Genomic DNA, 25,794 nt, shown 5'->3' with positions numbered 1-25,794 from the left:
GAGTAGGGCCTTGAATTACTTATATAGGAAACTGATACCTTATTTTTCCTAAATGGGTAGCCAAAATGTCCTGGCTTTTTAAATGGGATGGTCTGTCTTTTTCCCACCAATTCCTGTTGTTACCCATTTCTTATGCCAAATTTCTGTAAGTGCAGGCACATTCGTTTCTGGCCTCAATCACAGCCACCTTTTAAAAATCACTTTCTGCAAAACTGTTAAACTCTTTGAATTATTACAGCTTTTTAACAAGTTTTACAATCTGCATCTCAAGTCCTTCATCTTATATTTTTCTCAAACTTGTCTTAATTCCCCTATTGTTTTCCTTAGATTTGGAGTGTTTCATTGCTGTGTTGATTTCATTTTTAGTCTTTCTTAATTATCTTTTTGCATGCTGAAATTTATTTTCATATTTATCCTGAGGGGTAGTTCTCTTATCTTTGTGTTTATTTTTTCTATATTCATTGTTGCTCATCCAGAAGCTTTACAGTTGCCTCCAGCAAGTCCTTAGCTTCCAATCTAGAATGTCTTATCTTGGCAGCCTGGGGTCCTGCCCTACCAGGACAATGCAAATCCAATCATCTAGCTGGATCCAGTAGCTTGAGTCAGGTGCTGGGTGGGAGGCTGCGTGTCTGCCTCCTACGAATGCTGCCACAGACAGTCGTCTGTCTTTTCCCCCCTCTCCCCACAGCTGCAAGAAAACTACTCTCTGGCACTTAGTTTGGCTCTTTGAACCTGACCTCAGGATGATGCGGGAGTATTCTGAACCATTAAGTTCTCACCTTTACTCCCCCCCCCCGTTTGTTTGTCTTACCCATTCTGGTCAATGGAAGCATGTGTTTGCTTTGGGTGTAGCGTGGAGAAGGGGTTGATGTAGAGGGATCCTAACTGTACAAACTTCATCTACACTGCGGATCATGAACTTTATAGACAGGAGAACTTATTTAAAAGGTGAAGACAGGGGCGCCTGGGTGGCTCAGTCGGTTAAGCGTCCGACTTCAGCTCAGGTCACGATCTCACAGTCGCTGAGTTCGAGCCCCGCGTCGGGCTCTGGGCTGATGGCTCAGAACCTGGAGACTGCTTCCGATTCTGTGTCTCCCTCTCTCTCTGCCCCTCCCCCATTCATGTTCTGTCTCTGTCTCAAAAATAAATAAACGTTAAAAAAAAAATTTAAAAAAAAAAAGGTGAAGACACCTGCCAGGTAAATGGACAAATGTGTTTTTCTGACCTATGAATAAGTAAAAGGATGGGAAAATAACACTTATGAATGTCCTCTACGTGCCAGATACAATATTTGGTGTTCCACTGACTTAATGTGCACCCAAATTCTTTGAGGTACATATTGTAATTCCAAGTTCAACTAGAGATTAGTGATCACATTGCTAGTACGTGGTAGAGCTGGGATTCAATCCAAGCAAAAATGCTACGAGAGCATATATTTTTTATTTATTGCTCTATTCCTGCACTGAAAGCAGTGCCTGGAACATACGAAGCACTCAGGAATATTCCTTGAATAGATGTTTTCTTCTCACAGTTTTTCTGTGTTCTCCCTACAGTTGTTTCTATTTATAGGGCTTCATCCTTCTAGAAAACTCTCAATCGCTATCTAAACATAGAATTCTTCAGCATTAGGAACTTCTTTACTTTGCCTTGTTTTCTTTTTTGTTTTCTCTCCCACTTGTCTGGCACCGGCTATCTTAACCCTCACCCCAGTGGGGGAATGTCTCTACATTTTTCCCGGAGCTCTCATCTCTCTTGCCAGTAAACGAGCATTGGAGCTAAAACTTTTCCTGCATAGGTTACTTCCTCACAGCCGACACTTTCATGCTTCCCCAGGCCCCATTTAACAATAACACAGTCGTATCTTGTCTTAAGCACCTCAACCAAGTGCAGCCAGGGTACTTGCTGCAGAGGTAGGAAGGCAAATGAAGCTATGACTAGGCAATTTGGATAACGGTTTTCCTCCACAAATTCCGACTGTCAAATTGTCTTGGGAAATGTGGCTGATTATACTTAAAAATCACCTCGGTTCTCTTTTAAATTATATCTCCAGATGGAATTGGAATAAAAATTAGGCTTTAAAATATAGTTTCTTTTGCCCCTTCTCTCCTTTTTTAATGACACTCTGACTGGTATTAGGGAGCAATTCGGCTGATGAATTAGTACGTATGTGGGTATGATCTCTCGGCACAGCTGGAGAAAAGCAGGACCAATCACAGGCCTCACTCACTGCAATTGATTTTCTAAAGAGGACACAAAGCAATTAAGAAAGGAGAAAAATCATGCATTTTAAATCTGTCTGCTACAAGAAAAACACTATTATTATTTCACAGAGCCTGTAAAGGGCTTTGCGTGGCTTGTGATACACCTACCTTTTCTGACGCAGTGATTTCTCAAGACTCAATCCATACTAATTGCAAGGCTTACCATGACTAGAAATATTCTCATGTTGGAAGATAAAGAGTAAGGAGGAGCTCAACTACACAGTCAAGGGAAAAAACTAGCATTTCTTGTTTTTAGCCCAAATGGACAGCGGGGAAAGGCAACTGGTGGCACCACTATGCCAATTACTGGGGAATGATTAACTCCTACTTTTCATTTCACCTCTGCAACTAATTAGCAATGGAGATATACAGTCCTCACACGCCACCCACACGGGGGAACTGGAAATGACCACAGGGTCCACCTCGTTTTCCGACCTGAGAATGCATTAGAGGGCGATCAGAATGCAGTCTGTGAATTGACAGCTTCAGAATCATGAGGAGTCTGTTAAGCGTGCAGTGTCTTGTACTTCACGTACAGAGGCTGTGATTTGAAAAAGTAGCTCAGGTGAATCTGAGGCGGCTGATCCACAGATCACATTTAAAACTCTTTTAAGAGTCTTGTTCATTTTACAGATGAGGAAATGGGCCAGGGGCAGCACGACAGAGTCACTTGGGAAGTTTTTCAGAATGTGCAAGATAAGTCAGGGCAGCTGAGGCTATGCTGTGGCAAAGTCCTTAAATCTCAGCAGCGTAAAACAATCAGAGTCTAAGGCTTGCTCACACTATTTGTCCATCATGGGTCATGATTACCCTGCAATCCGGGCAGAGGAAGGCCTCATATCAACTTATGCTTTTATACTCGAAAACCCAGAAAACGATGGAGTAAGGCCAACTGTGCACAAGCTTTTAAAGATCTGATATAAATACTATTAAAGAAGCAATATCCTTGATGGACTTGGGAGTCAGAGAGACTTGTATTTACATCCTCTTACTCCCTTTATAGCCTGTGTGACTTTGGACAAATTGCTTCACCTCTTTTAGTCTCTGTTTGTTCGTCTATAAACTGGGTGTAATACTATTTCTAATGGCTGCTATGAGGTTTATAGCGGACATTGATACTGATTATCATTACCAAACTAGGTATAAAATGTACCACGGAAGGAAAAAAACTTACTCCAGCGTTCTTGTTCTGTCCCTTTGCCATACTTGTCACTCTATTTGAAGTCCCTTCCTTTGATCATCTTCTTTCTCCTGCATCCTATCTTTCCTCCAAGATCTGGATTAAGTCTCCACATCCTTCTACTACTAGACATCGCCACTCTCATTCAGCATAGTTATCAACTATCTACTGTGACTGGCACTATGTTTGATGCCAGAGAAAACAGAAATTAAACAGTATGCTCCATGCTTTTGAGGTATTTAGAGTGTACAGGAGGAGGCAATGATAAAAGCAAAGTGGAACACGTACTATAACACAGGCTGAAGTATCCAAGATGCATCGAGAGCATTGAGGATAATTCCCAGTTTGTATCACTGCCTGATCTGCTTCCTCAAAAACGACAGAGCAAGAGGAGAGAGCATTTCAGGACAAGGGTACCGCATGTGCAAAGACAGAGAGGCAAGAATAGCCACGAATAGTCAATAGTAATCTAGGGACTGCAAATAGTGAAATACTGCTAACATGTAAAACATGAATGTGGGAGACAGGTACTTGGGTTCTGGGAGAGGGTTGTTAGGACAAATCAATGGCAAAATCTTAAACATCCATCAGTGTATACATGTTTTGTTTAGATATCTGTTTCCCCCGTAAGCAAAAGGGAATCACTGAACAACTTTGACCAGGGATACAACAGGACCTGGTTGGCATTTAAAAAATAGTGCTCTGGTAGGAGACATTGGGAAAAAGACTAAAAATGGTCCATGGGAAAGAGATATGGGACAGCCTAAAGAAAGCAGTGCCAGCAGGGAGATGAAGAAGCAGACGGGAGGGGGGATTTAGGAAGTGAGGCAACAGGGGGGCCTGGGTGGCTCAGTCGGTTAAGCGTCCGACTTCGGCTCAGGTCACGATCTCGCGGTCCGTGAGTTCGAGCCCCGCATCGGGCTCTGTGCTGACAGCTCAGAGCCTGGAGCCTGCTTCAGATTCTGTGTCTCCCTCTCTCTCTGCCCCTCCTCTGCTCGTTCTCTGTCTTTCTCTGTCTCTCAAAAATAAATAAACATTTAAAAAATTATTAAAAAAAAAAAAGGAAGTGACACAACATAGACTGATGATTTGAAGCACCTGAGATGACACACAGGTTTCAGACCTGGGAATGGGGTGAAGGCTAGCAGGTTCTGGGAGATAAAGAATACAGAAGGAGCAGCAGGTGGTGGACAAGCAGGACTGTGTGTGATTGAGGACATGGGGGTGGAGGTGGGGCTGGAGGAGGATGAATCCCCAGAGATCCATCTGCCTTTTAATTACATGTCTAGACACAAATTATTTGCTTAAATCATTTGGTGTGTATTTATATACAACCTTAAATTTGTGGTTAATGTTTGCCACAGTGTATACTGACTTTTCAAAAACTGTGCAGGCTTCTTGAAAGCAGAAACATTAATTTAAACTTATGTTTACATACCACAGTTCACTTAGCACAACACATTGGGCTTAGCAAGGTCTCATAAAATATTCATGAAAAAATATGTATCAAATTTAGATTTCCTCATTTTGTTCATCTACCACATTACTATTAGCATGACTTCTGCCTTTTTTTTTTTTCTTGCCCTACATCATGTTGATGCTCTTTTGTGACTGAAGTGCTTACTTTCTTGGAGTTTACAGCATTTCCCCCCATATCTTAAGTCCCTACTATGCTTTAAACCAACATTTAGAACAATATCAATTATTTCTATTGAAATGCTTGTTTGACTTGTCCCTTTCAAAGTTCAGTATGTTTTCTTGGAGTTTTTCCCCTTTGCTCTTCTTTCACTTGTAATCATTTTAAATTCTCTCCCCTTCATTTTCATTTTCTCTGTCAGAATTTCCTCCTTCTGGTACATCCTTTATCACTTACAAGGTTACATTTCTCTACAAGCATGATATTTTCCTGTTTTGTTTTTGTTTTAGATTTGGCACCATAAGTCTGTCATTTGTATCATTTCTTCTATTTATTATAATTTCTATTATAACTTTGAAACTCATGACATATCAGATGAATATATTGTGAGGGAAATGCAGGTAGCACATGACAGTGCAGATATAGAGCTGCCCTTAATGCCATAGTCCCTCCCTCCCTAACCCATGTTGTGACTGCACACTAATGCTCTGCCGTGTTGACTCTGCCATTCTCTTTTCTCTCCAAGTCTCTCTTGGTGTAAAATATTTTGCAGAGAGATCCTGGAGTATCTGAGAGATAATTAAAATCTGGTTTCGGTTTTATAACCAATTAACTAGGACATGCTGCTCAGTTTCTGTGTGGCTGTTTCCCCTCTCTTTATCTCAAAAAGGGGTTCTAATTAGGGATAAACCAGGGATAAGCCAGACCGAGTGAGATACGACTGGAAGAAATGCACTCTATACACAGAAAATATTACTGCTCAATTTTCTCCTCTTACTGCTCCTCAAAAAACCCTGGCCTTCTTCTTATCTTTTTGTATTATTAATAGAAAATCAAAGAAAAACCAAGAATTGGAAAAATGAGTAAGGGAATAGTAGAGGGTACTGAGAAAAGTAAAAATTAACAAGATGCTAAAAACAGTAATAAAAGAACACAACTGCACAGAGGATATCACTGAAACTATGGCATATGGCCTATGCCAATTTTAACTTTTTATCAGGCAATATTTAAGAAAGTTCCTTTCCAAATTGAGAAAAATTCAGTGCAATTATTAATTTCATTCAAATATTTACATAAATATGAATTATATTCCAGGCTTATTTTATTGATCACTAGCTACTCACTGGAGAAGGACTAAGACTACCTTTATGTTTATATCATAATTAAAAACTGATGTTTCATTGTAAAGCAATAGGAAATTGTGATTCCTTTAGTAAAGTGACATTTATCCCAATGTATTAGGAGTATAATTATTACCATTGTGGAAGCTGTAAGAATACAGATATTCAGTTGCGGTTGAGATCACAGCTCTGGAGTCAGACAGATGTTGACTGGAAACATCTATATAGCCACATTTTGGTAATCTGTTTACTTGTTTCTGTCTCTGTTTCTAATCTGCAGAACTGGACTAATAATAATACCTAACTCATAAGGATTAAATTTGAGCTTCTGTTTGACTTATGCCCATGAGCATAGTCTCCTTTGCTATGAAATATTTCCATGAAAACATTGAAAAACACAGTCTTAAAATTTCTTCCAACTAGAAGATCTTAAGATGCCAATTGAATGCCATGACTCATAATGAACATTTGGGTACAGGTGTGAAGGGAAGGTACAGCATATGCTGACAAGCTGACATGACCAGCTTGTACAGCTGAAACTCTGGGACATTCAGCAAATGACACACATGTAAGACTGCTACTTTGGTTCTCATATGCCCATCTGCAGTAGTTAGAATCACTGCAATTTTCTAACTTGAAGACGTTGAATAGCAAGAGGTCAAGTGAGGAAATGGCTAAGATACACCCCTTCTGTATTTTGACCTTCTAAAGCATTATCACAAGGAGAAATGCCCGAGTTGTTGATAATGATCATCAAGCCACACTTTATATAACTACTCGAAATAGAGGGTAAATCTTCAAAAAATACAAAATACAGAAAAGACTAAAACATAATCAATGGGAAAGCATGAAGTCTGAGTTCCGACAGAATCTGTGTTTAAATCCAGTTTCCATAGCATCTATGTGACTTCTGTTGGGTCACATACTTTGTGCATCAGCTTCCCCAAGTGGAAAATGAGAATGATAGAACATATGTGACTGTCTTACAGGTTTGTAATGAAGGTTAAATGAGATAATTCAGATAAAGCAGCTGGCAGAATGCCTATAACAGAGGCATGTTCTGCAAAGGGAATTCCTTCTCCTTCCCTTTGAATATTGTATTGCAAAACTACTAAGGGTCTCTAATTGTTAATGCCACATTTCTTTTTTTTTAATGTTTATTTTTGAGAGAGAGAGAGAGAGAGAGAGCGAGAGAGCGCGCATACAAGAGCGTGGGAGGGGCAGAGAGGGAGACAGAGGATTCGAAGTGGGCTCTGAGCTCTCAGTGGGGCTTGAACCCATGAATCATGAGATCATGACCTGAGCTGAAGTTTGCTGCTTAACCTACTGAGCCACCCCTGTACATTTCTAAACTGCGATGGAATTAAGGTAAGGGTTAAGGCCAATCTATAGAAACAACTCAATAAGCAGTAGGAAAATGAAAAAAAAAAATCAGTCAATAATTCATTGTTCTGACATTCACGCAGAATTATTGTATTTTTATAAAGCAAAATTGATTTTTTGTTTTGCTTGAATTCTTTAGTTGTTCTGTTACTGGCTGTTTAGAAGCATAGGGTTCTTCAGTTTGGTCATCCGAAAGTTACAATAAAGTGATTTGCATTCATGTCAAAATAGCCTCTACTTTAAGTTCATACCCTCCAATGCCCCATATTGTTTGAAAAAAAAGTTCTGCTTTCATTGTAAGCAACAGTTAAAATACTATTGAGTTTATTTAGCAGTTGATTGAATGATTAAATATGCATTTGAAGTAGCCAAAAATGAAATCATGCTATTGTACTAGGAAAAAAACTCACATTAACACTGATTGAATTTTAACAAATGAGTTGATTAGTGGAAAAGGAAGGAGGAACACAGTTCATCAAATGCAACATGATGCCAGGTCCCTGGTTTCTCCACAGACCTAATGTACTCCTGTCATAGTGCCTTGAAAAAAAAAATTAATGACTGCATTTCTTAACAAGAATATACTTTCTGATTAATGAATCATGCCCTGAAACCTCTGCTTTTTATTTAGTTAGTTGTTCTCCCTTTCAACGAATTTATATTCACTTCCTCTGAAAATTATGGAAGATAATCAAAGTGTCATGCACATGTATGTCAAAGGAGCAGCACAGATGATATATAGTCATAGCGGAAGTTTGTACTGACTAGCTTGATTTCTTATTTTCTCTGCCATAAGTAAGGATTTAGGCTGAAACTAATCCAGAAATATTAAAATATAGCAGGGGTCCAGGTATGAACCAGGATGTATTCATGATAGAATGGTAGAATTCAGCCAGGTCTGGGGGGCCCACAGGACCAGGGGAGTTTGAAAGAGGAGGCCATCATGCACACTAGACAGAGTAACAAGTCTTTGAAGGGGGTTCAGATAGAGCAGCATTCACATTAGAGTCCCATGTCTGTAACTGCCAGAGACTCGTATAGGAGTCCTCAGAAGTAGCTGATACAGGAAGCAGAAGGGGGGTGAGAGAAAGATTAATCACACAAAATTTGAAAAACAAAACCAACTAAACCAAAGCAATGGACAGGGCCTATTGTTTTCACTAGAAATTCTTTAAGGCTTTGAGGGTTCAGACAATGTTTGACCAAAAAGGGTGGGAGTCCTTCCCTTCCTCAACAGGGAATTGTGAGTCATCATTGTGAGGAGAGAGAGGCCCAGCCTGGGAGGCTGCTACAGCTGGATGGCTGTCCCCTGCACGAGGCAACAAGTAGCCAGGGGCAGTAGAGGCCAGTCCCTTCCCCAGCTTTACAGGCAGAGGAGACCTTGGTAGAATCAAAAAGGATTTTTCATTAGCTCACATGAATTTCCTTCAGAGATTCCTAGATCAGTGGTAGGCTTTTGAGGGAGACTGAAAGATCCACCATATTATAATTACTGTGATTCTACTTCAACGTAGACTGGTAAAACCTTGATTAATATTTGTTAGAGAACATCAGAAAGCCATCATGGGGTGGTGGGAACTGCACCGGCTGTGGGTGAACACATTTAGGGAGACTCTTGCTGCCCTACTTACTGTGTGCCAGCCACTACTGATGAATGCTTATGCATTTAATCTTCACAACAAGCCTGTTACTCTCCCAGGCTTACATACAAGAAAACAGAAGCCCAGAGAAGTTAACTAATTTGCCCAAGTCACACAGCTTGTAAGTGGTATATCTGTAACCTGAAGCAGAGAGTTTAGCTCCAGTGATTGTCCTCTTACCAAATAACACTCATTACGCTCACTAAATGCTTGCTGATTCAAATCATTTTACCATGGGATTAAAAATGTCTTGGGTTTATTGTTCTGGACTTTGACTACACTTAAAAGCAAACAGAAAAATGCTTGTAAGTACACCGAACTGAAATAAGATCTCAAATGATTGGAACATGGTACAATCATTTATTAAGTTTTCTAACTGAGTAAAATTACATCATGCTTTCAACGTTTTCTCATTCCATAAGGAAACTAAATTTCCAGGAGGTTTAGTGGCCCACACTGAGCCATGGAGCTGACAAGTAAATTAGTCTGTGCTAGACCCTGGGGCTCCCGGTTATTCTTCTAGCTCTTTCCCCAGTATCCCAAAGCTGCCTGGCCTTGGGAGATGGGATCGTGCTAACCCAGGATCATCCCTGGAGATTGATAACTACAATGACAAGATCTCAAGGGTTGTGCTTCTTTTGTTCTTTGTCTCATCTGGTTAACCAGAAAGAGAACAATTCTGATTGAATATGTTATTTAATTATTCTAGTTAGTCATACTGAGGATCAACCAACTTTAACCATTAAAAAGGGGAAAAGTGGACAAAACACAATGTACGACCATCCTGACTTCAAACTCAGAGTGGCACCACCCATACAGTTCTGAACCAGGCAATTACACAGAAACTATTAAAGGACAGCTAAATAAATCAGGAAATCCACCAGCCTATTCTCCAGGTTCACTTACCTTGGTGCGAAGGATGATTGGCAATGGCAGTAAAACCAACAGAGTGAAAACTACCAGGAAAAACTTACGATAAACTAGAACATAGCTGAGGACGTTCATTGTCCTGAGCAGACACGTTTGATAGTGCTCTTCTCAAAATAAGGCAGGTGTTAAATAACCAACACGGATTAATATTTCTCCAGCCCATCATCATCATTTACTGCACTAGATGGTTCAACATGAGTTAAAATTAAATCTTGATTTTTTATTGTTTTACTGTCACAATTAACATGGAGAGAGAAGTCCGAGTGTTCGTAAGAAATCACATGCCACTTGCTGGTATGGATTTTGAAAGATACAACTGATTTTTCCCTATTTAATTTGTTCACATTAACTAGAACATTTATTGGCCATATCTAGGGGAAGGCAAAATAGTGAGGTTTGTTGATGTTGCCCACAGTGAGGCCCCTCTGCCCCTTTCGATGTCCCCTAACTTCCGGGCTCCATATTTGGGTGGTGCCTTGAGCAATCTCTATCGGATGCCCCCAGTGCCCTTTCTAAGAAAGTGCATTTTCAGTGTGTGAATTGAAATGGCGATTTCCAGCAGTAGGAATTTCAGTGTATGGCAGTGTGAAAGGTAAAGGTTTTGGTACAGATTTTTCTAGGGCTTCTCAGGTAATGTGTTGAGGCAGCCCTCTGCACTGCCTATATGAAGTATGGCTCAGAGAAGAGCTCCTGACCTCTCTCATTTAGGAATTCTCTGCTCTCATTCAAAAGATAAATAACACTGCTTCTGATGTTGAGCAGCATTTTTCTCCCAATATCACACTCAGTTGCACAATGATTTATTCACTATTTGAAAGCAAAATTCTGTGTATTTCTTGTACCCCATTGTCTCTTTTGATAGAAAACTAAAAGTTATCATAAAGCCTTATATAAGCCCTCCCCTGTTCCACTTTTTCATGACTAAGTTGACACTACTGGGCTGATTCTGACTAGATAATTAACAGGAAATCTTCCCAGAGATAAGTCATTGGGGCCATTCAAGGGGTGAGTGTGTGTGTGTGTGTGTGTGTGTGTGTGTGTGTGTGTGTGTGTGTAAGCACATGTGTGAAGATGGTGACTGTTCCCACAGTGATGTGGAGGATGTATTTCAAAACCGCTCAGGGCTAGGGACTCTGGTTTGTTTCTAATTGTGTTGTAAATTAATAATGTGATACACTTCAACTAAATAACTACTATGCACCTAGCCCTAGGTATAAACAGAACACATTTTTTTTATAATTTATAGTCAATTTCTCTTGGTATAAATAACCTTACTTTTATGTAGTCTACGGTTAGCATTTAGACCTTATTTCTAATTCCACACTAATGTAACTGCTTTCTTTTCCTATCAAAGAAGATAATTCTTTCACCAACGTTCACCTTATTATTAACGTAGATGAGAAAGCACTTTTCCCTCTAAATGTCTAAATTTCTAAAGATATATCACAGATAGCGATTCAGGAAAATCAGCAGAGTATACAGAAAAAAAGTCTCCAAACCAGAAAGGTACATTACTTCTTAAATTTCTCAGGTGAAAAAAAGAGAGGGCAATTACAAATAATAGTAATAAATAACGAGGAATAATAATAAGTGTTTTAAAGAAACACATTAAAGGAACACAATTACCCAAAACAGTTTCAATACTTCTTTTCTTTTTTTCCCCTATGTAACACTCTGTACAGTTCATTGAATGTTTTTAGGAAACCATTTCTGTTCTTAAATTTCCTTAGGCCACCTGGTGAGACCATTTGAGCCTCACTTTCTTATCTCAGAGAATTTTACTTTATGAAATGATACCAAAAATGAAAAGGCATTTGTGTGACATTTAACAGAAATGGGGGAACAGTGGCTCTCAAACCAGATGGAGACTGAAGGAAAAACTCTTGACATTTGTGCCTCCTTTCTATGCCTTATTTTCTCTATTCTGGTGCTCTTCTCACCAGACTAAGGCTTGTAAGACCCTCCTACTGTGGCCCGAGGCTCTAGCCAGCTCAGTCCTCTGTGTGTGCCCCTTATTACAAAATGGTTACACCTTTTCTTTATGTCCAGCCAATCTCTTGTTCCTCACTCTCACAGAGAGAAAAGATCTGACAGGATAATTAACACTAGGCATGAATGACTGATATGAGCTGCATACATCTCTAAGAGTCACCAGAGAATGACACTCTTAATGGGAGACTTTGGGCCCCTTGGCAACATATCTTAGGGTGTCCTTCAAATCACATCACATTGTTAACCAGTTCTACCACTGCCAAAGTGCACCCCTTCTTTGTGCAGAAAAACATAACTCTCCTAATATATCACAACTGTGCTATGTTTTACCTATCTGATCTAAAATGAATTATTCCAATGTATAATCATGGATTAATTCACTTAAAACATGTTCTTTACAAATGCAAAAATATTAGAAACATTATTCATTTATTTAAAGTTATTTACTATGTGCCAGGGAGTTTACATAACCACCTTGTTTAATCTTCAAAACTCAATACAAGGTATTGATATTGTAGGTATTGTTATAATTATTTCTCTTTTATTGATTTGGAAATTAAAATCCAAAGAGATGCAAAATGTCCCAGGTACTAAGTGATATAATAATGATTTAAATCCAGTTCTTTCTGGTTCCTAAGGCAATGATGTTTTCTTAACTATGTCATACGTCACCATAATGACTATTAATCCGAGACTAACTATCAGAACTAGAATTTGTATATAGACATGATTTGGTTGGCTTAGAAATTGTAACTATAAGGCTTGCTTTCTTTTTTATGTTCCTTGAGACTTATTATTGAACATAACATGTGAAACTCAGGTTCCAGCATGAAGAAAAGAAAGATTCTTTCTTTATATATTCTGATTACCTGCATAAAGAAGTTAGGTTGACTAGGATATGAAAGCTGCATAGACAGTCTATACGAGTGGAGTGGAAATGTGACTATCCTACATGCTTCTCTCAGGCTTGTTTTCTGGGTATATATTTCTTATCCTACATTTGCTCCCAAACTTGTGCTTTTCTTCAGGCTTTTCCCTCTTCCAAGAATATGCTTCCCTTCTCTAAATTTAAATCCCACCAATCCTTGAAGTGTGACTTGTAGCTTCATCTCCAGTCTGCTGCCTTCTATAAACCCATCCTGACAGTTCCTGACTTCCCATGCACCCACCCAAGAGCCTCACTGGCCAAACAACATCCAAACAATCTGGAGTGCTTGACAAAGGTAAAGATCCCTGCCCTGTTGGGTCAAAATGTGGCTGCATGTTTAGATGGCTCCCAACATAGCTTTCATGCACACTAATATTTGAGAATCACTGACTTAGTATCTGTAAGGTACATTCTTGCCTGTAAGTAAACTGGCTTACCTGAATTACTATTTTATTAATACATGTAAATCTTAAATCCTCAGTAAGATTGCAAACATTTTGAGTCCAGGGGACATTAATTTACTCCCCTTATGTCTCTAGCAAGCTGCTAGAGACAAGTGAATATTCTGTGAAAAGTTTCTCTAAACTTACCTACAGATATAGACAAGTGGGAACTGATTAGCCTCATTGCTGAGAGAGTATGGTTTCTAAGAGGAATTCTTCAATAGTGTATTAGGTCTGCAAAGAGACATGGCTTGTCCCATGGGGGAATATCTGCTGCATTGCAAATATACCCCAAAGTGTGCATACTCAGTATATACTTTGACTAGAAAAAAAAAGGTCAGAATGCTTTTACTATTGGTGAAAGCAGATAGGCACATTTGTATTTAAAACAAACAAACAAACAAACAAACAAACAAACAGGGGCGCCTGGGTGGCTCAGTTGGTTAAGCGTCCAACTTCGGCTCAGGTCACGATCTCACAGTTTGTGGGTTCGAGCCCCGTGTCGGGCTCTGTGCTGACGGCTCGGAGCCTGGAGCCTGGAGCCTGCTTCGGATTCTGTGTCTCCCTCTCTCTCTGCCCCTCCCCTGCTCATGCTCTGTCTCTCTCTGTCTCAAAAATAAATAAAACATTAAAAAAAAAAAAAACACTGTGTTTGCTTCAATTATGTGCTCCTATTTCCATTCCTTGAATTTTTAGACTTCAAGGTGCATGCCAGTCTTAGTTGATTGCTATTGTTAGACAATTAAGTCAAGGAATGTAGGTCAGATTTTCTCCTCACAGTTCATTTGTTTCTAAGCCTCGACTAGTTCCTAATTTTGACACTCATTCATGGCGCATTTCCATTTATATATTCTGGTTACATTTATAAATTCCACAACTTCCGGACCCTGCACTGTGAAGGGTTTCACTCTCTGAATGATGTATGTGAGCTGTGCCCCAAACCCCTTTTTGATATTATGAAAACTAAGATGCTTTTTCCCCCTCCTAACTGGCATTTAGTGGTCATTTTCCTTAGTACTTTTTAGTATTTTCAATTTCTTCTTGCCCACTTTTCTATTCTTTAAGATGATGAATTCTCGGGGCACCTGGGTGGTTCAGTTGGTTGAGCGACCAACTTCGGTTCAGGTCATGATCTCATGGTTTGTGAGTTCGAGCCCCGCGTCAGGCTCTGTGCTGACAGCTCAGAGCCTGGAGTCTGCTTCAGATTCTATGTCTCCCTCTCTCTCTGCCCCTCCCCCTCTCAGGCTCTGTCTCTCTCTGTCTCAGAAATAAATAAACATTAAAAAAAAATTAAAAGATGATGAATTCTCTTGATGAAAGTGAAACATATAGATAATATATACAGGAACATTTCCAGGCCCACATCAATGAACTGCATCAGTTTTTATTTTTATTTCCTAATGTAAAGGATAAAGTCATTATTTAGAGAAAGACAGTCTGCCCTGGAGACTCCAGATTCCTGCCTAATTCCTAAATTGGTACGCTGATTATTAACCACAACTTCAGTAATCATTCTTCTGATGTCATGAGGTAAATGGCTGACTGAACAGTGAAGACTGAACCGTGACCTGTGAGTGAGGACCTGAACTCCCATGAACTGAGAAGCAAAGCAAATTCCAAAAGAGGACCTATTTCCAGCAAAAAAGAGCAGTTGCCAGAGCAGTTTAGTACTGCAGCCAGAAACAACTGGTCACACCCTCTACCAGGGTGGGAGGAATGTTTTCCCTTGACCAACACTGGCCATATCTTTATCCTGGGTTCTCTGGGAGATGAAAGGAAAAATCTAAGGATAGAGGGAGGAAGAGAGAAATGTTGAGAAGGGAAGAGGACAAAGGACATTCTGGAGTATTGAGCAGATCATTACAAAAGTAAATTGCCTGGAACACTGTTTACTTCCGTTCCTTGCCCACCTCTCCCTCCCCTGCCCAATCATCTTGTGTGACAGTTATGTTTCAACCGTCTTCACACGTAAGACATATCGTCAGCCTCGTGATATTCAAAGGAGAGCCCAGGACTCCTGGATGTAGCATTGTTATCAGCACCTGGATGAGAAAGCAGACCAGAGTTTCAGGTGCTCTGAGAGGATTACTTATGATTCCAGAACGCCCCAGCAATGGAAGCTAAGGAGCCACAGAAATAGCCCACATGATCCCAGCTGATCCAAGTGTTCAGTCCTCTTATAAAGTCAGAAGGATTTCATATAGTTCAAAGTAAGCAGTTAGAATCTGCTTTTGGGTATAGCTAGAGACACCAGTTTAAAGAAACTAGTGAGGTAAAAATTTTCCCCTAGTAATCTCAATTCTGCTATGAATTCACTGTTGTTCACAGCCATTAGGTCTGCTTTTCCTATCTCAGGAAAAAAAACATTGGTATTTCTCCCATCATTTTTACTACCAAAAGTCCATTTGAGCTTGGGACATCTCCTGTCCTTGATGACAGTGAACAGATAAAGTGTTAACATAGTTCCTAATGGTGATTTCATTTTAAGTTTAGTAGGTGGCACTGACACCATCCAGCTTACTGTCAGGCTGACCCATCTTCCTTGGAAGTTATTTTTGACCTAAGTGTAGAATATTTTATAATATGTCATTAACATGAATACAGGAAGTTAGCCAGGCTGCCCTCTTGGAGCAATTTTCTGTTGGCATAAGCTACAGCATTCACTCTTCTTCACCACATGGGCTTTATTATTTGGGTTTGGCAGCTTTCGGTTCAAAATGGTTGCTTATAGAGGAAATTCATTGTTTAAAGGAAGGAAATGTGTGCCTTGTGACAACTCAAGACCTTATGAAGAAACATACCAACATTTATTCTGACAAGTTATTTATGCTTACATTCTTGTCCATTTTCTTTCACCAAAGATTCACAGAGGTGCATTTTCAGAACAATATTTTCTTCTCAATTTCTATGATTGTACAGTTAAACCACATTAATTTACAGACCATGAGGACACAGCATAAATTATACTTTTGGTCTGGATAAACATGATAAAAAATGACAGTGGTCAGTAGTTTAAACTTTGGGAGATTTTGTTTGTTTGTTTATATTTTTTAATGTTTATTTGAGAGAGAGAGAGAGAGAGAGGAGAGAATGAACGGGGGAGGGGCAGAGAGAGAAGGAGGCACAGAATCTGAAGCAGGCTCCAGGCTCCAAACTGTCAGCAAAGAGTCTGACACAGGGCTCAAACTCATGAACTAGGAGATCATGACCTCAGCCGAAGTGGGATGCTCAACTGACTGAGCCACCCAGGTGCCCCTAAACTCTGGGAGATTTTAAAAGAAATGAAGCTAATAAAATGGACCCCTTCTCGTGAGTGAACTGATATGAATAAAGTATGGTGCCACAAGAGAGCTTACCATTGAATGAGGAAGACGCCACGTACACAGAAAAGGACTCCTTATGGCTTAGTACAGCATTAAGACATGTCCTATGGGAAGACAACTAATTTTGACTGTTCTGCTAGCTTTCATAACAATGTCTATTTTCCTAGCCCCTAAAGTAACTGATTAGAAATTCTCACAGCAAGAGTCTTGACCTAATGTGGCTTCCTCTACATTTGGGGAATCACAGTATCTCTGGTTTGGAAAATTGTTTGGCCTCTGTGAAATATTGGTGCGAAAAACCCGTTTTTGTTTGTTTGTTTGTTTTAGCCCATTCTTTCCCCTCCCCAAGTTTGTTTGTGTATATATGTATGTATATGTATGTATATATGTATGTAAGTAATCTCTATACCCTATGTGGGGCTCAAACTCACAACCCTGAGATCAAGAGTCGTATGCTCTTCTGACTTAGCCAGCCAGGCAACCCTAGCCCATTCTTGAATGCCTTTAATGATAGACGACGAATCATCCCTCGTTCCATATTTAAATATCCCCTAATCTAATCTCTGTTAGATTTATTTTCCCTGAGACTGAGCCAAAATTTGTCTTCCTGTAACTTCCACCTGCTTTTTAAATTTTGCTTTTTGGGATCATGGGGCTAGAGTTGGGAGGTGGAAATCAAGCTCCACTTCCACATGACAGTCTTTATTATTTGAAGTCTCCTCTTACCCATTTGCTTCAATTGTTCCTCGTGTCTCAAGTTTCAAGTCTTATCAGTAGCCTGAGCACTCTTCTCAGATTAAAAGCAGGAACTAGTTTTTTCTATACCTCTGGCCTGAGTTCACAGCTCTATTGTAGATGCTGTTCAGCAGACAGGAACAGTTCTTACGTGGTTCTTATAGTAATGCAGGCTGCACTGCAGAGTTTGGCTTGCATTGCCGTATTACATTGCTGAAACATTTTGAGTTTACCATCCAATAAACATTCAAAATATTTTTCTATATGCTGTAGCTTAGTAATCTCTATTTTGTCATACTGATAGACACAGAAAATTTTCCCTATTAATTTCTCTCTTCTTAGATTTTTACAGGTTTTAAATTGCCATGACTTCTGTCATTCATCACATGCATGCTAAACACATATTTAATATTAGCACCCTGCATATTTTTATCTAGATTCATCGATAATGTATTCAACAGGTTCCTTTCTCCAGATACTTTCCTTCAAGTTGACACTCTTGCATTAGAAAGCAGCTCTTGGACAATATCATTAAGTCAGGTCTACTGAATTGTCTTCTTTGAGTAGACATGCGCTTTTAGTAGAATGTAGTCCATTCTAGAATCTAGCCCAAGATTTGACCTTTCACTCACTGATGTACAGTTAATAGCAATGACTTTTGCCTTGTTAGCATTTTCCTGTCTCCTGTCTTCAAGCACAAATCCACATTTCTCATAAAATTTTTGAAATCTACTTTCCCACAAGCCTCTGCTACACATCTGATTATGTCTACCCTCTACTCTTTAGCTAGCATAAACGCCAAAAAAGGATATAAACAGTTTTTTCTAAGGCATAAGTTACTTTCAACTTCACTAAACAATTATTCCTTTATACTTTGAAATATGTTTTTGTCTGGATAAGAAGTGTTAGTAACTATATTTATTGTACTATGGATTTCTCCGAAGAAAGGAGGACTATCCATTCGTAATTACTCAAAAATTAGGAATGTTCCTATTTTCTAGAAAGGAAATGCCATCAGTATTAAATATGTGTGAATGCATATATGTGACTCTATAAACAGACACCCAAGAGATCACATGTGGAGTTAATATGAACCGAGTATAATTGGAAACCACTAGTATTTTTCCTCTTGGCCACTCTTTCCTCTCTTTTGTTCTGTAGGGATGTTATCTACTGCGCAAACTCAGCATCAGCCACTCAGGGATCTTGGCAGAGCTTCCTGGAGCAGGAGAGAGCCTGGACTGGGAAGTACCAAGGCTGAGAGAGTGAATGGATCTCAGACCTTCCCCTTAGGGAAAAGAGGCATCACCCGAAAGTATAAAGACCCAAGTAGGTACCTCAAAAAATTAAAAAAAGAAATACTATACAATCAAGTAATTCCACTACTATTCACCCAAAGAAAATAAAAACACTCATATGAGAAGATAATATGTACCCCACGTTTACTGCAACATTATTTACAACAGCCAACATATGGAAGCAACCTCAATTTCCATTGATAAATGAGTGAATAAAGAAGATGTGGTATATATCTATATTTATATATTTATACATACATAGAATATTACTCAGCCATAAAAAAGAATGAGATCTTACTATTTGCAACAACATGGATGAACCTGGAGGGTATTATGCTAAGTGAAATAAGTCAGACACAGAAAGACAGATACCGTATGATTTCACTTATATGTGGAGTCTAAAAAACAAAACAAATGAACAAACAAAAAAACCGAAATAGACTCATAAAGGAGAAGGATGGGAGTATCCCTCCCCAAAACTAATATTCTCTAACATCTGATTTTTATACTACTAGGAGCATTATTCTAATATTTGGCCATGTATAAAATTCATCTTTCAATGGTCACTTTAATCATTCTCAACTTCAAGACTCTCTCTCTATATCTAAAATATATTTAAGGCAGCTGCCTGCTATTCCCCCATCCCATACTTTCATAGAAAACAAGTATTTGATTTTCATTTTTTTATTGTGATATTCCCTTGGTCTGATAGCCTCATGGCAACTCTTTTCATCTTAACCTTGCTGCCTACTTTCTGTTGCCTTAGTTAACATATCATTATGATAACTGACAGGTCAACTCTTATATTGGGAGAAGCACTCCAGTTGTTTACTAAGCAGATAGGTTCTCTAAATATGTGTTGTATCTGGACAGTTACTGCAGGTTTTAAAGTGCCTTCCATTTTTCAACTCTTTCAGGACCTTGCCTATAGTCTCCTACCAATTTTCCTCATTGCTTCTCTGTGGGCATTCCCCAGATAAATAAATTTACCTTTGTAGCCTTCATTATTCTCCCTTAAAAAAAAAAAAAATCAAGGATTTAGGGGCGCCTGGGTGGCTCAGTTGGTTGAGCAACCGACTTCAGCTCAGGTCATGATCTCTCCGTTTGTGGGTTGGAGCCCCGCATCAGGCTCTGTGCTGACAGCTCAGAGTCTGGAGCCTGCTTTGGATTCTGTGTCTCCTTCTCTCTTGGACCCTTCCTGGCTCACACTCCGTCTCTCTCAAAAATAAATAAATGTTTAAAAAAATGTTAAAAATCAAGGATTTACATGATCTCACAGCTCTTACATTCTGTATTTCTAGAGCTGATTTATATTCAAAAAATTTCTTCTCAATATATACATTAAAATTTTTCTTTCAAAAAATGTAGAATTCTCAAAACTTTCTAGGAAAATGTACAGATTTCTAACCTTTGATGCTATGTTTCTCCTAAAAATGAAAAAAAAAGAACTATTAACAACGTAAAAGAAACTATCCAAAGTCCATCCAAACAAATAGCCAAGAGATTTGCTACCTAAAACAACCTTTGGCACAGTCTACTGTCATTTGTCAAGAAATCCAATCTACATAGTATAAAGGAAACGTTCAGATGATTTTACACAGAATCATTCATCTTTTCATAGACCCAGCAGCTTGCTGTGATCACTCATCCTGGAAGATGTTTTCATAGACATTTGGTAAACTGTTTCTCAGGATTAACTTCTGAGTAACTTCATTGTCACTTGTTTTCACTAATTATTTGGCAGCCAGTGCACTTTGAAATTGAGCATCTGGGAATGTGCACTTTGAAATTGAGCAAAAGGTGCAATTAAGTAGTGACTAATTTGGAAGCAATGAAAATTGAGGTAAAAGTGAAACTACTCTGATGAGGGTGAGGAAGATAATTCAATGGGGAAAGGAGAGTTTTTTTTTTTAAATAGTGCTGGGACAACTGGATATCCATATGTACAAAAATTAAGTTGTATCCCTGACTCACACTATATCCAAAAATTAATTCAAAATGGATGAAAGAGCTAAATGTAAGAGCTGAAACTATAAAACTCTTAGAAGAAACACTGGTTTGAATATTTGTGACCTTAGATTTGGCACTGGTTTATTTATTTAATCCTTTTTAGTTCATTGATTTATTTTGAAAGAGAGGGAGAGAGAGTGCGCGTGAGCAGGGGAGGAGCAAAGAGAGAGAGGGAGAGAGAGAATCCCAAGCAGGCTCCTTGCTGTCAGCATGAAGCCTGACGCAGGCTCAATCCCACACACTGAAATCATGACCCGAGCTGAAATCAAGAGTCAGATGCTTAACCAACTGAGCCACCCAGGAGCCCCTGTTTCTTTCCTTCTTTATTTACATTTACTCATTCATTCAGTCATGCTGTTGTTTGGGTTTATCTAGTGTATTTTCTTAATTGAGATATAACTGACTTATTATATTAGTTTCAGGTGCACAGCATAATGGTTTGGCATATTTGTATTTATTGAGAAATGATCACCAGGAGTCTAGTTAAAATCTATCATCACACAGTAACAAATTCTCTTCCTTGTAATGAGAAATTTTAAGATCTACTCTCTTAGCAACTTTTAAATGTAACACTACAGTACTATTAACTATAGTCATAATGCTGTACATTACATGCCCATGACTTATTTATTTTGTAATTGGAAATTTGTATCCTTTGACCACCTTCACCCATTTCTCCAACCCTGGCATTGTTTTCTTTAGATATGATACCAAAACTACAAGTAACGAAAGAAAAACTAGACAAGTTGGATTCATCAAAATTAAAGATGTCTGGGCTCCGAAGACACTACCAAGAAAGTGAAAACACAACCCATAAAATGAGAGAATATATTTATAAATCATATATCTGATAAGGGTGTCATATCTAGAATATATATATTTTTTATTTTTTTAAGTTTATTTATTTATTTTGGGAGACAGAGATGGAAAGAGAGAGCACAAACAGGGGAGGGACAGAGAGAGAGGGAGAGAGAGAATCCCAAGCATGAGGCTCAAACTCACGAACCATGAGATCATGACCTGAGCTGAAACCAAGAGCTGGACCCTTAATCGACTGAGCCACCCAGGCACCCCTAGAATATATTTTTAAAAATTACAATTCAACAGTAAAAAGACAATACAATTAAAAAAATTTTTTTAATGTTTATTTATTTTTGAGAGAGAGAGAGACAGCACGTGAGTGGGAGAGAGGCAGAGAGAGGGAGACACAGAATCTGAAGCAGGCTACAGGCTCTGAGCTGTCAGCACAGAGCCTGACGTGAGGCTCAAATTCACGCACCATGAGATCACGACCTGAGCAGAAGTCCGAAGCTCAACCGACTGAGCCATCCAGGTGCCCTGACAATATAATTTTTTTAACAGATTTGGCAGATTTTTCTGAGTCAGATTTCAACAGACATTTCTGTAAAGAAGATACACAAATGGCCAATATGCATACAAAAAAGGTGCTCGTGATTACTGGTCACCAAAGAAACGCAAATCATACCATAACAGAATACTACTTCGAACTCACTGGGGTGGCTACGATTAAAAAAAAAAAAAAAAAAAAGCAGATAATAACAACTGTTGCCAAGAATATAGAAGAACTGAATCCCATACACAATTGTTGGGAATGTAAAACTGCAGCAGCTTTGAAAAACAGTTTGGAATTTTCCCAAATGTTAAATATTAAATTGCCATACGACCTAGCAATTCCACATTTAGGTATATACCCAAGAGAAATGAAAACATGTCTGGACACAAAAACCTGTATATGAATGTTCACAAGAGCATTTTTTACAGGATTTTTGAAAAGTGGGAATGATCCAAATGTCCGCTAAAAGATGAATGGGTAAACAAAATTTGGTATAAGCATACAATGGAATATTATTAAGCCATAAAATAGAATGAGATTCTGATACCTGCTACACCTGATATCTGCTACTTGTTACAATTATAAACCTTGATAACATTATGCTCAGTAAAAGAAGCCAGATATAAATGGCTGCTATTCTACAATAACATATACATGAAATGCCCAGGATAGGCAAATCCATAGAAACAGAGAGTAGATTAGTGGTTGCCAAGGGTTGGGGAAAGGGGAAAGTGGGGAGTAATTACTAATGGGCATGTGGTTTCTTTTTTGGTTATGAAATTATGCTGAAACTAGACAGTGGTGATAACTGTACAATTTTGTGAATATATGAAAAAAACACTGAATTATACACTTTAAGAGTGAACATTGCAGCATGTGAGTCACATCTCCATTTAAGAAAAGATAAAACTACTCAAAATTGCATAATAAATGTGAAATTATTTGAAAAGTACAAAGCACTTTGTGAGCAGTCCTCAAACATTCTGTCTCAGATGCTCTATGCTCTTACTTAAACATTTTTTCATATGCCATTAGAAAATAAAGCTGAGAAAAACTTTACATATTTAGCAATTTGCTTAATACTAAAAATAATAACCCCATTATAGGCTAACACAAATAATATATTTTAAGAAACTTAAATATACTCCTCAAAAAAACTGTGAGAATAATGGTATTGTTTTACATTTTTGCAAATCTCTTTAGAGACTGGAAACAGTTGGACTCTGCATTCAATCTATTGCCATATCATGTCATGTTGCCTCTGGGAAACGCCACCAAATACTGATGAGAGAGTGAGAGAACACAAAAGCAAATAATGTCTTTGTCTGATTATGAAAATAATCCCACAGAGTACCTAAGCCCCATTTTGAGAAGTGCTGAACTAAACAAATATCAATGAGGTAAACTATTGTTATTAGAAGTTTGCCTTCTATGGGAGGTGGGTAGTTAGAGGTGTCTATTCACTTTGATGTTGCTGAGAAGAAATCTTCAGACTCAGAGTAAATAAGTGAATTCGAATTTTTAAATCCTAGAACATGGACTGCTCTGTGTTACAATAATCACAAACACAGGTATCGTAAGGACTGGGGTAGCCAGGGTAGGGTAACCCTATATTTTATTGCTCAGATCTGGACACTTTTGAGAATAAAAGGGATGCTATTAATAATTGCTCTAAGGCTGTTCAAGGCAAATTGCATCATGTGGTCCCCTTAGCCATGCAGAAACTGAGAGTTAAAAGGCATCTAAAAATAAAGATTTGGGATCTTTGGAGAGTCTGGGGAGAGCGTTCTGATCAAAGGGAATGAATGATGTGGCAAAAGGAATGGAGATTGACCTGAGTAAATTAGTTCGCGGTACAGAGGATTTAAAAAGTCCCGAGAGCTCACAGAATCTTAAGATTAACTAAAAACCTTATTAAGAATTTTAAACACCTGAAGTAATCTATTTTTGAGTGTCAAAAACTAGTTTGAGTGACAGGTTGTCTCCACTAGACAGAGATTTTCCTATGATCCTGATAGACTTGCTGATTCACAGGTCACAGAGCTTAATTCCATTAAGAACATAAAATGCATTTGTGGTGAAAGTAACTGCGAAATGCATGCCTTCTCCAACACAGAGGACATTGGGTGGAAGCACTTTAATTAAGGTGAGTGTCCTTCCCTGCGTAACAAATAAAATAGCCCTTAAGCAGGGATTGCAAACTCAAACGTCTTTGGGTACGAGTCCATCAAATATGAGAGGGAGGAGCAAGCAGGGAACCCTGGTAAAATCAAAAGTAGGTGGCTCCCTAGAGGAGCCAGCCATCCTCAGACCCACTCAGTTGGCATGAGATGCTACAGGTCCCAGGCCATCAGCTTTTTCTGAATTAGGAAAAAAATAAAACAAAACAAACAAAACAAAACAAAACCAAAAAAACAACCCTCAGTATTATAATCTTTTACATGAAATTTCTTGAGATTTAAATGTCAGCAACCAATTCAGTTTGATACTAATAGAATTGAAGGTATGAATATAATCCTCTTGTAGTTCTTCCAGCTAAAACTCTGTCCTGTGACCCATAGGATAGATCTATACTTAGCCAGCCACATATCCTAGAGTGTGGATGACTCAGAGCACAAATCATCACCATCAATTAAGAAAAAACATCAAAGTCATGTCTAATTGAGGGGTCAATGTCATCCTTGTATCCCAAGAGAAGCACAGTTTATTGTATATCGTTGCTAAGCAATTTCTGGAACTTAAAATGAATCTACCATGAGTTATGCTTAGGAATGCACTAACAGATGCATTTATTAATGCAGCAGTAATATGGGTTAAACATATAGAAGCCAAACTGAAATTGGACATTTGAGTGTTCTACTTCAAATCCCTTTATCTGAGATGAGCAATGGAGTTTTATGGATAAAAGCTGACTCAAGCCACGGTCACACTAAGATAATGCTTTTCTCACCTCTCCATTCCACTGTAATTTAACATTTCATCGTAATATAAGACACAAGTGGTCTGATAGTATATCAAATGTCCATTCTTTACTGATAAATAATATACATTAAGATTCCATTAAACAAAATAATCTACTTTTTGTAGGGAAAAATTTGCAGTGCTGACTTTGCTCAACATTTGCCATTCTATTTCTATGCAATGAGCCAGGACCTAAAACATAATGTTCCCTTCCTGAGGGGCAGTATTTACTATGGCATCAGCAGGATTCTGCTACTTCAAGGAAACAGACAGCCAGCAAATTTGATTATAGATCAGGGCCAGTGTTTTGAAACTAGCCCCTGTGGGAGGATCTGAATGAGGTGATCTATGAAATCACCACCACCAGCAGCTTTAGAGAGAGGAAACATCAGTGCCTATGTCACTCAGCCTAACAAAAAGAAAAAGGGGGGGAGGGGAGGGAGAAAAAGGAGAAAACAAGTCGAAATCCCAGGTGTAGAATCATTTAACTTGACTGATGTTACACTGAAATCTTTGCAGAGGCCCAAATGAACTCTTTGGGAGCTCTCTTTAGAACTCTGCAAAAACACCACCATAGAAACTGGGAACCGAACAAGCCT

The 25,794-nt window shown here is 38.7% G+C and overlaps 1 protein-coding gene across 19 annotated transcripts in view; it reads right to left on the bottom strand.

Moving 5' to 3' along the window:
• The window catches only part of SLC13A1 (solute carrier family 13 member 1), a 258,908-nt gene that overhangs the window by 134,015 nt on the left and 99,099 nt on the right, over window positions 1–25,794 (bottom strand). For 17 of the 19 annotated variants that reach the window (XR_008296681.1, XR_008296682.1, XR_008296685.1 and 14 more), the window contains exon 1: window positions 10,128–10,282. The exons of 1 other annotated variant lie outside the window; for it this stretch is intronic. Coding sequence is in view for 9 of the 18 variants with exons in the window: in XM_053218146.1 (XP_053074121.1) it covers window positions 10,128–10,226 (99 nt within the window). In the remaining 9 variants the exon portion in view is untranslated. Of the gene's footprint in view, window positions 1–10,127; window positions 10,283–25,794 lie in introns of those variants that run through there. One more of the 19 variants, XM_027075380.2, reaches the window with a different exon arrangement.

Source organism: Acinonyx jubatus, chromosome A2, assembly GCF_027475565.1.
Source record: "Acinonyx jubatus isolate Ajub_Pintada_27869175 chromosome A2, VMU_Ajub_asm_v1.0, whole genome shotgun sequence".
Taxonomy (NCBI): Eukaryota; Metazoa; Chordata; class Mammalia; order Carnivora; family Felidae; genus Acinonyx; species Acinonyx jubatus.
Note: the sequence above shows the minus strand (reverse complement) of the source record. Positions and strands in the feature narration are given on the sequence as shown.